This window comes from Akebia trifoliata, chromosome 1 (assembly GCF_017979445.1).
Source record: "Akebia trifoliata isolate Shusen 1 chromosome 1, ASM1797944v1, whole genome shotgun sequence".
Lineage (NCBI taxonomy): Eukaryota > Viridiplantae > Streptophyta > Magnoliopsida > Ranunculales > Lardizabalaceae > Akebia > Akebia trifoliata.
The window spans coordinates 30,026,458-30,043,692 of NC_141375.1; the positions used below are offsets into that span (position 1 = coordinate 30,026,458).

A 17,235-nucleotide genomic window follows, 5' to 3' on the forward strand; every position below is an offset into this window, starting at 1 on the left:
GTACACTACATATCATTTACATTTGCAAATGATTTGCATTGCAAATAGTTTGCGATGAATGATTTACTATTACTTGATAACCATTGGGAAATCTCTTGCGAATATTTTTTTGTGATTGGTTGATCTTTGCAATACAAAATTTCAGCGTGATTTTGCAACTAATTTATTGTACTTTTTGTGCTGCAAATCATTTGTTGAAATTTCTTAAGTAATTAGGTGATCCATGCAAATCATTTGCATTGTGTAACCAAGCTCCAGTAAAATTGATTTTAGAAAATTATTTGCATTTGCAAATGATTTGTAGCATACCAAGCAAGGCCTAAGTGTGTGCAATTCGGCATTTTGTCTTTGGATAATCACGAGTAAGTGGGTGCAATGAGAAATTTATGTGTGTGCAAATAGAACCACCCTTTTCTATTAATTTTTACTAGAAGGTGACATGAACACATGTGGTCAAAGGGCTTATCTATAGTTAAAAACATTAATTAAAGAATTTTTTTAATATTACATAGTACAAATTACATTTTTATAATTTTGAAAATTAACCAACGTGGTTCTAGGGTCTTGGATAATATTTTTCTATGACCTTGATTATGTCAAGTTTAAAGGTAGAGATGGGGGCATTCGTGGGATCCAAAATTTGGAGTCGAACCATTACCACTTCGCCTTCTCTCATTATAATAGTAAAGTTAGTTAAAGATTTTTTCTAACATTACATGGTATAATTTTTTTTTTTTTTTTTTTAAATTTTGCAAATTAACCAACGTAATTCCAAGTCTTGGATAGTAATTATCTCATTTTTTTAAACTAAAATGACTTTGATTATATCAAATTTAGATGTAGAAGTGGGGGCATTTGTGGAATCCAAAATTTAGTATTGAACCACTCCTACTCCACTTTCTCTCCTAGTAAAGACAAAGAAAAAGGATTCTATACTTAAGAGGCATGAGTAAATTATCCAAAGAAATATAATGGATTATATATGAGAAACAACTTGAGAACTATTTTGATTCTTCACATTTTTAGTTTTTGAGTATGAAAAAACCATATTGATAATCCGAACCAAATGATGTATCAGGAAATCCAATTATGAGCTAGAATTGATTCATAGAATCTGAACCAAACTCCACCAAAAACTATACTCTAGAATTAGATCCTGATTCTATGGTCCAGAATTATAAATTTTTTTTTTTCTTATTCCTTTACAAGTCATATGTACAATCTCATCCTATCACGTGTTACAGCAGATAAGTAGTCACTTTATGTAGAAGGGCATATAGAGACTTAAATGTACGATTTGAGGTGTAGACTGAGTCACTCTTATCATCTCAACTAATATCAGGTGGGGAATTAGATCTTGATTGGGTAATTCCATCAAAGAAAAAGAATTTTTAGAGTCCCTCGTTCACTCCCCCACATGGAACAGATTTTTTCATTAGAATACATACAACACATTTTTATAGAGATATGCCTTATGTATCCCGACAAAGAAAAAAAAAAAAAAAAAAAAGTTATGATTGTGTGCACAGCCATGGGGGGCAGAAAATCACGACTCCTCCTAAAGTTTCTTAACGCTTAGACAGGGTATCAATTGACGTGGCCCACACGCAAGGACTCTTTTCCCGGTTGAAAATCGGTGGCGATGGGAGTAGATATGGTTTCATTATTGCGTTTAAATACAGTTGCCTAATTGAGTGCTCCTTACATTTTCAAAAAGAACTACTACTCCATTTAATAATAATTATTTTAATATATTCCTAGATATCCGTTATATATTTGACCTATGAGTAGTCATTATAAGGGTATTTTTGTCTTTTCATGGATAAAAGCTTTTGAAAACCCTAAGTTTCTATAATGAGTTGTAGATGAAGTGGCCTCCCCTTCACTTCCTCTCCTATAAAAAGGGGAGAAGAGCTTCTTCAACTCCCAATTCTTTTTGGTGTTTTTGATGATTTTGGGTTTGAGGTTGTCTTCTCCCCTTCTCAGAAGAGGAAGAGGTAAGGTTTTGGAGTGCTTTTGAGTTTGAGATCATAGACTTATTTTTGTTTTTGATATAGATGATGATTTTAGATAAATTTTATCTTCAACTCCTTGAAAAAGTGTTAGAAATAGTGACTTTGGTTCTTTAATGGTGTGATGATTGTGCTTTTGATACTATGGGAGGTATATGGATAAATCTTTGTTTACTAACTTTTTCTTGCATTTATGTGATTTTCTTTGGGAATATTTTTTGGCTGAAATCTGTGGGAAAAAGGTGTAAACTTGTGTGGCATCTCTATTTCCTTAGATTTGATGGTTATTTAGAAGGAGGGTTTGAAGTTCTCTTTAGTATTAATTGGATTTAGTCAAGGCCATGTAGGTTATCTATCATTATGACTCACTTTTCAATGTGCTTAAGTCTTGTCCTTTTTACACTTTCTTTCCTTGTTAGGCCTTTAGTCAAGGGATCTGTAAGATTATCTTTTGATCTTACAACTGGATGATAAATCTTTTACAACATTTTTTGTTTGCGACAAATTTGTCTTGATTTTCCATTGTAATAACAATTGTATTATTACAATACATGTACAGAAGGAACAATTGCTCTTTCTTGGCCTTGTGGTTTTGCCACCAGTTAATAGGGTTGTAATTTGAGTGGATAGGCCTGAACTCAACCTGATTGATGGACGAGCCTAGGCCAAGTTATGTAAAAGATGAGTTGAACTTGGGTTAGAATATCTTAACTTTTTTTTAATTTTAGCTGAGGGTTCAGGCAACACAACTTTAACTTGAGCATGATGTTATATACTAATATAGGTTGATATATAGGCTTATTCTTTATGATGAGGAGATCATCATTGTCAAAAATCAACTCAATCAAAAACATTTAGCTCACATAGGACAAAACACGTTGTAAATATAAGAGTAGATATATGTGTACACAGATCTTGGTCCATATATATATAGTCTTTTGATTCCATCTTATTGTTATGGTTTGTGGACAATTGGATATTATTAATGTGGGTTATGGTTTAATATAATTTTTCTAAATATTCTATTTATGATGGATGGATTGGAAGGTTTTGTGCGGACTTTATTTATTAGTTTTGTTTTGAAGGTTTTGTGGACTTTATGTATAGGGAGCATTTAACAAACAATCCTAAGGGATAATTTTGGAAGACAAAATTTGTCCTATATGACTTAAATGCTTCAGATTGGGCCGATTTTATGTGATGATGATTTCTATGATGAGGGGATCATCCTCACAAAAATTTAGCCCAATCAGAAACTTGTAACCCTATTAAAAGTGATTTACAAACTTGAAGAATTGGGATCATTAATGTGTAAATCACTTTTAAGTCATATAGGACAAATTTTGTCTCCCAACGTTGTCCCCTTAAAATTGTTTGTCAAACACTACCCATATATATATATATATATATATATATATATATATTGTTAATCAAATGAAAAACGAGCTCAACCTGATCAAATTACCTTACTTGGGCTAACTCGAGCTCAAGTCGATTTTAGAATATCAAGCTTGGGTTAGTGAGCTCAAGCCCATTGGTTGGATTGAGTTGAGCTTGGGTAGAGGGTTATGCAACTCTAATTGAGTCTGGATTTACCTTCCCAACCTGCCTAGGTTGCAACCCTACCGGTTAACTTGGTTTGCTTTGTTTATTTTTTTTATTGATTATAGATTTCTATATTACTTATGCTTAGAGAATATTTGAACTAGAAATCATCATCCCATTGTTGTGTGATCATCTTGTTTTTTTATCTTTATTTACTTTCATAGTAAGTATTTTGAAGATTAAAAACTCGTTATTCAACTAGGTTAATTTACTTGAAATTGGATGATCTAATCATGAAAGGTGATTGTTAGATCTTGATATCATCATCTTACAAAATGCGAGGGTGATTCTCAACTTTGAGACAATGAGCCAAGTTTGCACTTATCCTCATCTTATGATAAGTAAGCAATTCTCTTTAATCTTCTTTAAAAAGTAAAATCAGTTGATTTATTAGATAAAAAAGGATCTCAAAGAAATTCATAATTTAGAATATCCTAATAAAGTATACCAAAATTTTAAATATCTAATAATATTATTTCGATTATGACCATCCATACATCACAACTTTCCATTATTGATGAGTTACACAAAATATGATATATTTATTGCATCATATGCTATGACACCTTCCAACAATTGCATGATCATTTTAAAAAGGATTAACGTTCATTTTATATTGCAGTGTATACTCAAACAATCTCTATAGGATTAAATTGCTCTAATTTTTCACAAGTCTACGATGTTTCCTATTTACTTAAAAAAAATTAATTAAAAAAATCATGGTACAAAACCTTTGTCGTTCCCCTTTCCATTTCCTTTAACAACACTTCTCCTCTTCTATTGCTTTTCTTATAATCCCTTGTCTATGTATCTCTTACCACTCTCTATTACATGTGTCTACGACTTGGGTATCCTCTTTGGGGGGGGGGGGGAGGTAAAATAGGAAATACAATAAAGTCGGAGGGTATTATTGAAAAAAGAGGGGAAAAGGAAAATAATAAGGTGGAAAAATGGAAAAGTGAAAAATTAGTATATAAAGTTTAAAGGGGTATTTTTGAAAATAGGTAGAAGAGGAAAGATAATAAAATTGTGAGCATTTCTGTAAGGAGGAGGAATAGAAAAGGCAATAAAGATAAGGAAAATGTTTTATTGCCTACGCTTGCGTTGGACATTGGATTCAACACTGAGTTGACTTGTTAGTGCATAGAGAACCGTTGATTTTCTAACTTATATCTCGAGGAAATAAATCTATGGTCATGTATGCACCTTACAGGTCAACTCAGTGTTGGACCCAATGTCCAATGCAGTCAATGTCGACTCGAAAAATAAAGCTTCTTTTCGAAATACTTTCTTATTAAGGTTGAGACAAAAGAGGGGAACAATTGTTGTGTTTTATTATATAGATATAGATATAAATATAAATATTCTCCTCTATATCTTTTACATCTCTTTTCATATTGCTCTGTCTGTCTCTCTCTCTCATGTACTTGGTAGGCAAAATCAGGCCAAGACAAAATCAAATAGCTTTTCAAGGATTCGAAAGAGAACAATCGTATTAGAGGTGAAGTCCTTCGTACTTTATTTTAGGATTTAAGTTTTACATCGTATATTTTTTTATCATTATTTTTTATGAAAATTAGGATTTAAATTTTACATTGTTTATTTTTTTCACTTTATTGCAATTCTAGAATTTGAAATATGATTTTAGATACATTGCACCTAACATTATATTAAATAATTCTATGAAAACCTTTTTTTTTTTTAAGTCAAAAGAGTAAATACATCGATTTCATTTGGTAGCTTAGAAAAATTGAATGGTTCATTTACTTAACTCCAATTCTTTGAGATAAAACTTGATGATGATGATGATGTAAGAGCTTTTGGGCCAACTCTCTTTTAGACGATGATGATGATTGGTTTATGGTTCTAATAATTATTTTGATTATGAGTCCCTATCATTGGAGGATTCGTCTAATAATGTTCATATCTAACCTACATGTAGGGTTGTTGTGGATCAGATTGACACCAATTTAAGAAGAAATTTATTAGACTTCGGCCTACCCAATCGTATTTTATTAGAATTTGCCACTTACCCAAGTGGTAAAGGTTTGAGGAGAGTTGATCCATGACCCAATTTCAAATCCCATTGAACCCACCTTTACTTCCATTGACCGCTAATCCATATTTGCGGATTTATTTCGATCCTAGAAAATCAATATCTATAGATCGTTTCTAATCCAACCTTCTTTTACTTAATTTATATCTATGTAATAAAATACAACCAAGTTGAAATAGTTGTATATAACATAAATGTCCAATCAATTTCAATATAGTGGGATTAAAACAAACCTCCCATCATTTACAATTTTATGCATTAAACTTCCTATCAAGTTATAGTGTCATGGGACCAACTTTATTTCCTTTATTATTTACCTCTTGTAATTTTATTTTATTTTCTCTTTTACCCCCTTGATGCACTTTATTCTTTTTCATCTTTTACTACTTTATTCTCAAATTTTTTTATAATACTCTTTCAATTCTATTTTTTTCACTTTTACCCCTTAACCCGAAAGAGGATGTCCCTTCTAACTTCTATATTTTCTCATTTACCCTTTTAATCCGTTTTATTGTTTTTCATTTTTTATTCTTTTAATCTCAATTTTTTTTAATAATACCCCTTCATCAAGTTATAGTTTCTTGAGACCCATTTTATTTTATTTATTCTTCACCTCCCCTAACTATACTATATTTATTCTTTTAATCCACTTTATTGTTTTTCATCTTTTACCGCTTAAATCTTATTTTTTTTTTATAATAATATCTCGCTAATTTTATTTTTTTCACTTTTATCCTTTAACACAATAGAGGATGCTCGTGCCTTAAGCACGTGTGAACTCTAACATATATATAGGGTTAGGTTCTGTAGACACATAAAGCTACAACGTTTTTGTCTTATATGGTTAAAAAGATTCGGAATAAGCTGATTTTTTGTGAGGATGATCTCTATGGTGAGAGGATCATCCTTGCAAAAAATCATCCCATTCCAAAACTTCTAACCCCATCAAAATTGATTTACAAAAATTGGACGATCTAAAAATTTTCAACTTGTAAACATGGGGCTAGAAGTTTCATAATAGGCTGATTTTTGGCAAGGATGATCTCTATGGGCAAGGATGATCTCCTCACCATAGAGATCATCCTCACAAAAAATCAGCCCATTCCAAACATTTTTGCCCATATAAGACAAACACGTTGTAGCTTTATAAGTAGCTTTATGTGTATACGGATCCTAATCCATATATATAATAAAACACAACTTAGTTTTTCTAGTTTTGTATTTTTTGAGTTGGATAAATGTCTCCTTAATTACAATTTTGTGGTTTGACAAATATCTTATCAATCTATACCAATTTTTTTTCCTCTTCACCCTCTCTAACTTTATTATAATTTTGTGAAATTCACTTTATTTTTATTACTCTTTACTCATTCTAATTTTACAATATTTTCTTTTTTATCCCTTTTAACATTTTTTTCTTTATTGTTTTTCATTCTTAACCCTTTTAACCTCAAAATTCTTTATTAGTATCTTTCCTAATTTTTTTTTCTTTACTTTTACTCATTTAATCTTCTCATCAAGTTATAGTTTTATGGATCAATTTTATTTTCTTTACACTTCACCCCATATAACTTTCTTATATATTCTACTTTTTACTATTTAAATCATTTGATTATTTTTCATCTTTTACCCTTTTAATCTTAAATCTTTTCAATAATACTCCTCTAACTTTATTTTTTTATGTTTTTACCCGAAAGAGGATGTCTATGCCTACCATATATAATAAAACACAATTGCGTTGTTACAGTTTTGTATTTTTTGAAGTAAGGATAATTATCATTTCTATTATAATTTTGTAGTTGGACAAATGTCCCATCGACGTACACCACAATTTTTTCCTCTTTACTCCTTTTAACTTTATTATATTTTCTATTTAACCATTTTATTATTTTTTTGCCTCTTAACCTCAATTTTCTATGTATTAACGATCGGGAATTGTCGAGGGATTTGTGCAAATAGTTATAATCCATGTAATTACAGAAACTATCATCCTCAATGGACTAAGGATGATTTCTATGATGAGGAGATCATCCTCACCAAAAATCAGTCCGTTTCGAAACTTCTAACCCCATCAATAGTGGCTTACAAAAATCGAACGGTCCACAATTCTTCAACTTGTAAATTAAGATTAGAAGTTTTAGAATGAGCTGATTTTTGGTAAGGATGATCTCTTCACCATAGACATCATCCTCACAAAAAATCAGCCCATTCCAAAACTTCCAACCCCTACTTTTAAAAATGTTTGGCTCTTTTTAGGGCCTAGGAAAGCCACCCATATATATATGTTAGAAGTTTTTGAATAGGCTAATTTTTTGTGAGTATGATCTCTGTGGTGAAGAGATCATCCTCACCAAAAATCAGCTCATTCTGAAACTTCTAAGCATAGTTTACAAGTTGAAGAATCATGAATCGTCTGATTTTTGTAAATCACTTTTGATAGGGTTGGAAATTTTAGAACAGACTAATTTTTTATGAGGATGATCTCCTCATCATAGAGATCATCCTCACAAAAAATCAGCCCATTTTGAAACTTCTAACCCATACATTGAAATGTTTGGCTCTGCCACCCATATTTAATAGGTTTTATTATTTTTTATATTTTATTACTTATTTTTTCTCATTACTATAATAGAATAGTAATATATGCTTTAATATTATTATTAGATTATTTGTTTATTTTATTAACTTTTCTTTTCTCATTATTACAATAAAACACTGCTATAATTTATTATTGTTACTGTTAATATTATTTTATTTTTTCATTATTATTAAAATAAATTAAATGTTAAAAGAATGGATGAGAGGAGAGTTCCTTTTAGAGTGAAATTTGAAATGCTCCAAGTTTAGGAGTTAATGACTCTTGTGAGTTCAGCCTTTCAAACACATACTACCGTCAGCAACTTTTGAAAGTTGCTCTCATATTTTCAACTTTCCCTATTTAAGGGGTCACACGTTAAAGTGCAAAAATATACGCATTGGAAATTGTATTTTGTTTCGAAAATGCCCTTAATAAAATTATTTTTTACCAGAATACTCTTAAATTCCAATTTCCTACACTCGTGTGCCCTATCTAAACCCTTCAAAAAGACCCCTAATTGTTTAATGAGCTGTTCATACTATTTAGCGGAAGTCATCAAACATTTTTAATACGCAGTTATGAAATATCTGAAATTTACAAGCATGAGTACAAATTGGGAGTAAGATGAAATTGAGGAGATTTATGGTTATTAAATCATAAAAAAAAGGATTTACAGTTTATAACCAACCATAAATCAAAGATGCAATTGTTCAATGTTGAAGAACTTCAATAATGTCTGCCACTAAATTATAGAACTATCCTAGATTTTGTTACAATTACCAACATATTGCCTAATAAAAGAAGATAAAAACAACAAATCTCATCTGGTGAGGGTCCTCTTATTTCATTGTTGGCTTTTCGGACGACCACTAGTTAATGGTATTCATTTTATTCATCTTTGGATGCCAACAGATCCTCTAAATCTTCCACAGCTTGTTTGATGGCATAAAGAAGCATTTTCTTGATCTGTTCCACATATGAACCAACAACATTCAGAACAACAAATAACAAGAAAAGAAAACTTCATGATAATATTGACCTCAAATTTGATCAATTTACTAACCTCTAGTTTGTCTTCTCTGGCCTTGTGATTCTTGGGAAGTTGTCGAAACTCCTCGGTCAAGCGGAAACATGTGCTGATGTTTTCAGGTGAGACAAAGTCAAGTGCTACCTTTGTACATGACTGTTCAAGGCAAGAAATTGAAGTTCATAAAACATGCTCATGGTTTTGAATATGAAAAAGCTTTCAATCAAATACCTTGAGATTTCTGACTTGATGTGGGCAACCAGCAGGAATAAATACTGCCTCTCCTCGTCTTTGCTCAAATGTCCATGGTTCAATTCCTTTAGAAATGTATCAAGGATTATATAAAGTTGCCGAATATAAAAATATAGTTTTGCCAAAACAAAAGAAAAAAAAATTAATGCCATGTAATATACTAACCATATTCCTTCTTGAGCTTCTTTTTGTGCTCCATGGTTAAGTAGAAAACTTGGTCATGAATGGGATGAGCAACCTAATCATAAAGGAAAAAAGAAAAAGAATTTCAAATTACAATGATAGATAAACAAGAAAGGCATTTGTATTACTAAGGTCATCTTTAAAAGACAAGATGTTAATAAGTGTGCCTAAATTCTATTCTATTTTAGATCAATTTAAAAGATTAAAACAAAACAAAATAAGTAAAAAATTATTTATTAATCATTTCTTTAGAAATGAACTTGGAAATAGAACTGCAAAAATTGGTATTACGGTTACCTTGTCAACTGGAGAGCAATATGCGTGCCTAAATTCTTTTGAATGATATCTAAGGTAAGCCAGCAGTTTAGGAACATCTTGTCTCCGAAAAATATCCCACAGAGCACCACCCGTTTCCTCTGTATTATTTCCTGTTTCAAAACCAGGAAAGCAAGTTCCAAACTTGTGAGTATCTTTTGATGATGCATGGAGTGCTCCATTAGTTTCAGTTGTGATGCCTGGAAGCTCCCTTTCATCTTGAGCTCTGTGCTTCTTTTTAAGCGTTTCTATCGCAGAGCGTTGCTCTTTAGTCACCCCTACTTCTGCTGTGTGTGTCAAAATATTTACCTGCATCAATAATAATAAAAGATTGGAAGGACTCAAGTTAAATGAAATATGTTCTTTCAAGATGAATATAAATATAATGGTATAGAGGGTTGTAAAAAGGAGGATAAGCAACTCTAATTCTTGAAGTCACATGGCATATATATATATATATATATCCAGACAATTGAAACGTTAGGCTACCCTTTAGAAACTTGACCATGTCCTTTTTCTTATGAGAGCTTTATACATTTTGCCACACCAACTTTTCTTTATAAAACATAATACAGAAATTGTATATAATATGAACTAAAAACGGATACATGTACACCAGGAAAAAGGTTCTGAAATTAGAAGAAAAAAGAAAAAGAAAAAGAAAAAAGAAGGTAGCAATTGTGATGGAAATCCAACAACAGCTAATCTTCCATTTATTCCTCAGCCACTTTCGCTATTTGGAGCACCAAGGCTTCTACCCAAGTAGAAACCCAAATCAAAAGAGCTTCTTCGGAGAAGGGTGTGGTTATTAAATAGTATAGTTATCCGCACCCAAACATTATAATGTGGCATGGCAAGCTCTCTTTCTTATTGATCAAATGAGGCTGACTTGCTTTTTATTTTTGAACTACAAAATTGATACTTTGGTATCATGGATGGTTAAAATCATTTTGATCTACATGCATGATAGTGGCCTATTGGGTCGTCAAGGAATTTAACATTTGGAAAGTCACAAAATCCACATCCAGAACATGCAACTTCATCCAGATGTATGTCCGGACAACATATAGCCCAACAAGCATGGGTAATCTTTTTGAAGAAAAGTCGATCCAAGAACACAAATCTCCTTGTTAAGTTTGATCAAAGCCAATTGGAAAAAAAGAAGTTACCCTTAAAAAATTAGGTGGTAGATTTGGAGATCAAGATCAAGAATGCAAGATGCTTATGGAATTTAATATTACAAAACTGAAACTCATTGATGGGTTCCAGAGTTCAACACTCATTTGGATAATGCAGACACTTAATTTTGTACCATAAGAAAAGAGAAAAGGGGCAATAGAAAAAGGAAAAATCAGTGTGAAATAAATCAGATGCTATGTCAGATAATGTAGGCATACCGCATCTGCCACATCGCAATGAAGCTTAGTTACAGAATCCCCTCTCCCGAGCTCTTCAGCAAACCCATAAGCAATATATGTTTTAGGCCCCAGGTCCGGCTTTATGATACCCTCCGGTAGCATAGCAGCAAGATTAAGAATACCAGACTTAGGATCTGTATATTCTTGGAATGGCAATGCACAGATGAATTCATCAAAATGGCGTGGCAGGAGATCCTCAAAATTAGCAGAGGGGGGCCAGTCCTTCAGCTTCAGCATCTCAGGCCAGGAATTCTCATATTTCCTACCCTCTGTATATCCTTTAAAAAATTCTTGAGTACTAATCTCAACCTGCATATTACAACTAACATTAGTGTTCTGATACATAATTCTTATAGAAAAACATTGATTCAATAATAAAATATACAAACCATCAATGAAACTGCCCATTAAGCATTCAGCTAATAAAACATTTTGATCAAGAATCGATCTTATTAGATGACTTTAACCACGCAAAATCACATTGTTTTACAATATCTCCTGGTTAGGACCCATCAAATGGAGTTCCTCACACTAGTGCATGTAACATGTGTATGGTCCTTAGCTATCACAGAGACCATGACAAGATGATCATTAAGGTAACCAGGGAAGAGGATTCCCTAAGAGGAACTTTATATCCTTCACACGTTAACATATGAGAGGAGATATATAAGAAATAAATATAAGTTTGTTAAGTTGAAATACTGTCAAGGCACAACGAGAAGGGAAATACAACTAACCTCACAACCAGCCAGGCAGTCAATAGTCTTCACTTCTGAAAGCTTCGATCTAGCCTTTTTATCCATATTGTTGCATAGTGCACGCAACATGACTGATGGCTCCCAGCTCAAACCAAATGTTCTTTCAAGCACATCACGTACGATCACCGGTTCACCATTAGCCCAATGTCTTTTGAAGTACTCTAGTTCTTCCTCCTTTAGTATATCTCTTGAAGCCGGACAATACAAGTAATTGTCAGAAGAACCTTTTCTAGAAGCTGCCCTCCTTATCATCTTATTCCCCATGATAATTGAGTTGTGATTGGAAGGGGCTTGTATAACCACACAATTTCTTTTTACTTCTTCTGCTTTTAGTTCTAGATCTGCAAGCCAACTTTCATGAAGGATTCGCTTAAGCTCTAAACTATAATACCCACAGCCACCCATTTCCTTTGGAGGGCAAGGTACAACTCCTTCACCATTGGCTTTCCAATCAACTCCTTTGCCATCGGCTTTCGAATCAATCAATGGTTCAAATTGATCCACAGATATTTTCAAATCACAAGAACCTGGAAGAGAGTATTCACCCTGGATGTACTCAAACCCTCTGTTTGGATAATTGAATAATACTTCCTCAGCACCTCCTAGAAGGTTCCCCTCACGAATCTCACGACAACAGCCAAGACATAGTTCATAATTACATTTTGGGCAGCTCCGATGAAGATCAAAAATTGAAGTTGCACAATTGTTACTACACCAAGATGAGAACAGATCAGTATGCAGAAGGGACAAATAACCCAATAGCGGGAACCACTACTATGAACAAAGAAGAGAAGCCTACCAATAGACGCGTTCATCATTGTAACTGGGAGCCTCGGCTACTTCGACTTTACTTGAAGACATCCCTGTTCATATACATGCCATGTTAATAATAAGACAACTAGAAAGATAAAGACCTGGGATCAAGAGTTGCGAAATCAATACCTCTAATCCTGGCCTCAATCTCCACCTCCATAGATTGTTCTTCACGTATTTTTTTCAGAGAGGGAAGAAGACACTGAATCAAGAATTGGGTATGCTGGATCTTTTCTTGTTTGGTAACATCCTTCTGTGAGGTCTTCAGGTCAAATCATTAAAGAGGTTAGCTGCTAACATATAAAAAAAAGTGCTATTATATTTCAAATGAAATGAAAGCGAACCTTGAAAGTTCCACTTGAGTTCAAGCACATGTTGCAGTTACAATTTCCACGACAGAATGGGCAAGCCTCTGCAATTTCTTCCTCCGACATTTGAGGATACCTAATTATGAGAAAGATCCATTATAACTAGAGATTAAATATGTGATACTGTTGGCCGTAATCAGAACTCTCATTCAAGAAAAAAAACACAACACAATTTTTAGAGGAATTTACCATCGTTTGATGCATTGAATACAATATAGTCTCTGGTTACACTTGCAGCATGGAACAACTGTTCTTGCATATCCTTTTGTACATTGATGGCACTTTGTTTCTTTGTCTCCCTTTCCCTGCTTATGGAAAGAATCCTAAAACAAGTAATGATGACCATCCTTCAGCAAGAAGAAAAACTTATTACATGGTAAACAGATGAAATGAAGGAAGAGAAAAGGATTATGAGATATTGCTTGCCTTAGTATTCCTTGTTCTGCTTCTTTGCATGCTAGCATCAATGTCTGAAACTGTAATGAAGGAAGAGGAAGAAGTAGACATAGAAGAACAAGCAAAATTATCAGACTCGGAATTTCTCTCTTTCGCCTCTATTGATCTTCTAATTACACTCATTTTTGTCGGAGTCAAATATTCAAATTCATCATCTAACGCCTTCAACTTAGTAATAGCACACTTCCTTTGACGTTTTTTCTTCTCTGGAAGCTCTTCAACATCTGAAAACTCAATTTCTGGGGTTCTATTCCTTTTCCTAGATAATGCTCGTCTCTTTGTTGGTGAAAATACTGCATCCATCTTTTCTTCTTTTGGTGATTGATCTTCATGGTCATTCTTAGAGCATATTCGAATGGGTTTACTTGTTGAAGTCCAAACATCATCGGAGTTTTCTCGTATCTTTTTCATTTCATTGTTAGCACAATTTTCTCGCCTTCTCTTTGAAATCAAAATGGCCATTTTATCTAGAGATAGAAAGAGAAAGAACTTTGTGGTAAGTTAGTGGTATCTGGAAAAGTTACATTGGAATATAAATTGGGATTTGTTTCATTATTCCATTTAACATAGTTAATAAAAGGATGACAAATACAATCTGCCAGTGAGAGATTGAAGTTGATATATAGTTATATTATTTTGAAAATAAACAAATTAAAATTTGTTATCGAATTAAACAATGCTCTTATTTAAAATACTAAACTAATGAAATCCACTCAATTAAAATAAGCACCAAATCCATACAAGCTTAATCTGATTCCGGCTTTATTACTGTAAACATGTACATGCCCATTCATGGGATTTGTCAAATATGTGGACAGACAGGGATCTGGTCGTGTAATACATGTGAACGAGAATCACGATTAGTGATATGGACCAAAATAAAAGACATTTTTCTTTTGGACAAGTTATTACGAGAGATTGCAGAAGTATGTGATCATATCAGACGGTTAATTTTGCACAATTAGAGTGATATTAACGAATCAAGCTTAATAAGGTCCAACCCATCAATTAATTTCTAATTTCAACGCAAAACCTTTGATGAAAAAGATGATAGTGACACCCATTTACCATTAAACCTAGTTGTGGTGCATAGGTCTGATTACATGAACATTACAATGTAGGTTTTGCCCACAATGCCACTCTGCAAATATCAATCTAACTATCCACAACCTATGGTCTTCATCAGATACATTAATCTACACCAAAAAACCTAGAAACTAGGGCATTATAAAGAATCAACAAACAAAAAAAAACTCAACCGATTTACTCGGATCCAGCTTTTAGTAGCACATAATTGAGTATCCGAATAACTAAAACCCTATATTCAGTAATAAAAATTTCACAGATATCTACAATCAAAATAACCTAAAAAAATCGGATTAAAAACCATTAGAAAAGGACCAACAACCAAGTTACCTGGAAAAAAGCTATCGAAGTGATTCCGAGCTCGAAAACAAGATTTCTGAAGCATTACATACCATTTTTTGAATCCAAATCCAGAAAAAACTGTTTCCTAGTTGTTGATATTGATGGATCGAGAGAGTGATAGAGTTTAAGAGGATAGAACTCGAAGAGGGATTTTTAAAAGGGGAAATAGAAGCATTAACGAAGTATAAACCAAGGACAAGGAAACCGATAAAATATCGTTACACAATTCTTTCCGCGTTACAGATACGACGAAGACTTATAAATGTTTTCCCTTTCTGATTCTAACTCTCTCTCTGATTTGGTGGGACCCATGCGGACGTTTGAAATAAGTAGAATAATGATGAATGCACGCGATTGAGTACGCGGATGACGTGTCAAGATCACAGGACCGTACATCTTTTTCTTATGTATCCCGATGAAAAAGATCTATGATTCTTGAGTCCCATTCAGCACCAAACATTTTGGCCAACCATTTTTGTCCTACATGGATTAAAAGTTTTGGAATGGACTGATTTTTGGTGAAGATGATCTCTACACTAATTTAAAAATCGTGGACCGTCCATTTTTTGTAAATCATTTTTGATGGGGTTAGAAGTTTTGGAATGGGCTAATTTTTAGTGAGGATGATCTCCTCTGATTTTTTATGAGGATAATATCCTCACCGTAAAGATCATCCTCACTAAAAATTAGCCAATTCTTAAACTTTTAACCTATGTAAGACAAAAATGATTAGTCAAAATGTTTGGTGCCGAACATTTCCCATGATTCTTTGCTCTTATCATGATAGTGGTTGCGTACATTCATCATTACTCTTATTTCTAATCATGAAGTCTTCATAGGTCAATACTCGGATGACGTGGTACAGATCGAAATCATAGATCTTTTTTCTTGGGATACACAATTGCCTATAAATTTGAATAATTGTGTATATCGAGGAAGAATCTATGATTTCGCTTCCGTACAATGTCAATAGAGTATTAATCGAGTGAAGAATTTCTTGTTCGAAAATCAGCACTCTTGAAATAAATCAAGTTAGGATAGCGTACTACTATTAGTTGATTAGCTACCTAACTCCATATTTATATTAATAATGTGTTAATATAGTAGGCCCACCATAAGTAGATTATATACATAATGTGTAAGAAATCAAGATCCCATCCCTATAGTTAATAGAAACGTTGTTTAGTTGGCACATTTCGATTGGTCTTTAAAACATATTGGCTCGGCAATTTTTCTGCATTGCACTCTGCTTATAGTTCAATGTATTTCATCTCCAACCAAAACATGCCACGTAGACACAACATGTTGATATGGGAACTGAGGCATCGTTCTGGATCACTATTCATGAATAAAAATTCTAATAACTCTAATCCAACGGCTATAACGCTTTAAGCAGGATGTACTTGATGCACAAGAGATCCCAAGTCGATCAAACACTACAGTCTCCTGAGTCAGTCGATCAAAAGGAATGTGTCAAATAGTGCATCAAAGAGAGGTGAGTAGCTTAGCTATACTACTAAGCTGAGTACGAAAACGATGCTCTAAATAAAGGGAGTGATTTAGAATTGATAAACCCTAAGATTCCACAATGTTTTAAACGAATAACATGTCCCTATCAAAATGACTAACCTGCCCTCGCCCCCAACCTTCATCCAAAATCCTTTGATTTTTCTACCCAAGGTAATCTTCAATCTTTTGGGTACATTTTTTTATCCCAATCTTCAACTTTAAAATCCTATCTCCTCCAATCTTCAGATTTTAAAAGAAAAATAGAATTTTTTGAAAAGTATGAGGTGAATTCTAAGAAAAAACAAGGGTTTTAGAAGTTATCACAAGATTGAAAATAATGTATTTAAGATGGTGATTGAAGCCATTGGATTAAAAACAAGGTCGAATGGCTTCAAAATAATTTATAATACAAATTGAAAAGCATTATTATTATTAGTTATTATTTATTATTTGCTAA

At 32.9% G+C, this 17,235-nt stretch overlaps 1 protein-coding gene and 1 long non-coding RNA gene across 5 annotated transcripts; one reads left to right on the top strand and one right to left on the bottom strand.

The window, feature by feature from the left end:
* Nucleotides 1-1,870: 1,870 nt before the first annotated feature.
* LOC147411617 (uncharacterized) lies at nucleotides 1,871-9,728 on the top strand. 3 transcript variants are annotated; one of them, XR_015180515.1, is made up of 4 exons: nucleotides 1,871-1,997; nucleotides 3,820-3,958; nucleotides 5,052-5,118; nucleotides 9,164-9,728. It is a non-coding gene; the product is annotated as an uncharacterized LOC147411617 (long non-coding RNA). The 3 variants fall into 3 exon arrangements; XR_015180519.1 differs by having other exon boundaries at nucleotides 3,858-3,958; XR_015180517.1 differs by having other exon boundaries at nucleotides 3,869-3,958.
* Nucleotides 8,872-15,483, bottom strand: LOC147411618 (lysine-specific demethylase JMJ26-like). 2 transcript variants are annotated; one of them, XM_086450405.1, is made up of 13 exons: nucleotides 15,258-15,483; nucleotides 13,812-14,308; nucleotides 13,575-13,708; nucleotides 13,362-13,461; nucleotides 13,147-13,279; nucleotides 13,004-13,067; nucleotides 12,184-12,913; nucleotides 11,426-11,755; nucleotides 10,011-10,337; nucleotides 9,696-9,768; nucleotides 9,510-9,595; nucleotides 9,315-9,434; nucleotides 8,872-9,217 (listed from the first exon to the last, which is right to left on the bottom strand). In XM_086450405.1, exons 1-13 carry the CDS (start codon nucleotides 15,310-15,312, stop codon nucleotides 9,140-9,142), a joined length of 2,727 nt encoding a protein of 908 aa, XP_086306531.1. In that variant the 5' UTR covers nucleotides 15,313-15,483; the 3' UTR covers nucleotides 8,872-9,139. The 2 variants fall into 2 exon arrangements, with proteins under 2 accessions (XP_086306531.1, XP_086306523.1); XM_086450397.1 differs by having other exon boundaries at nucleotides 8,872-9,434; nucleotides 15,258-15,482.
* Nucleotides 15,484-17,235: the final 1,752 nt, after the last annotated feature.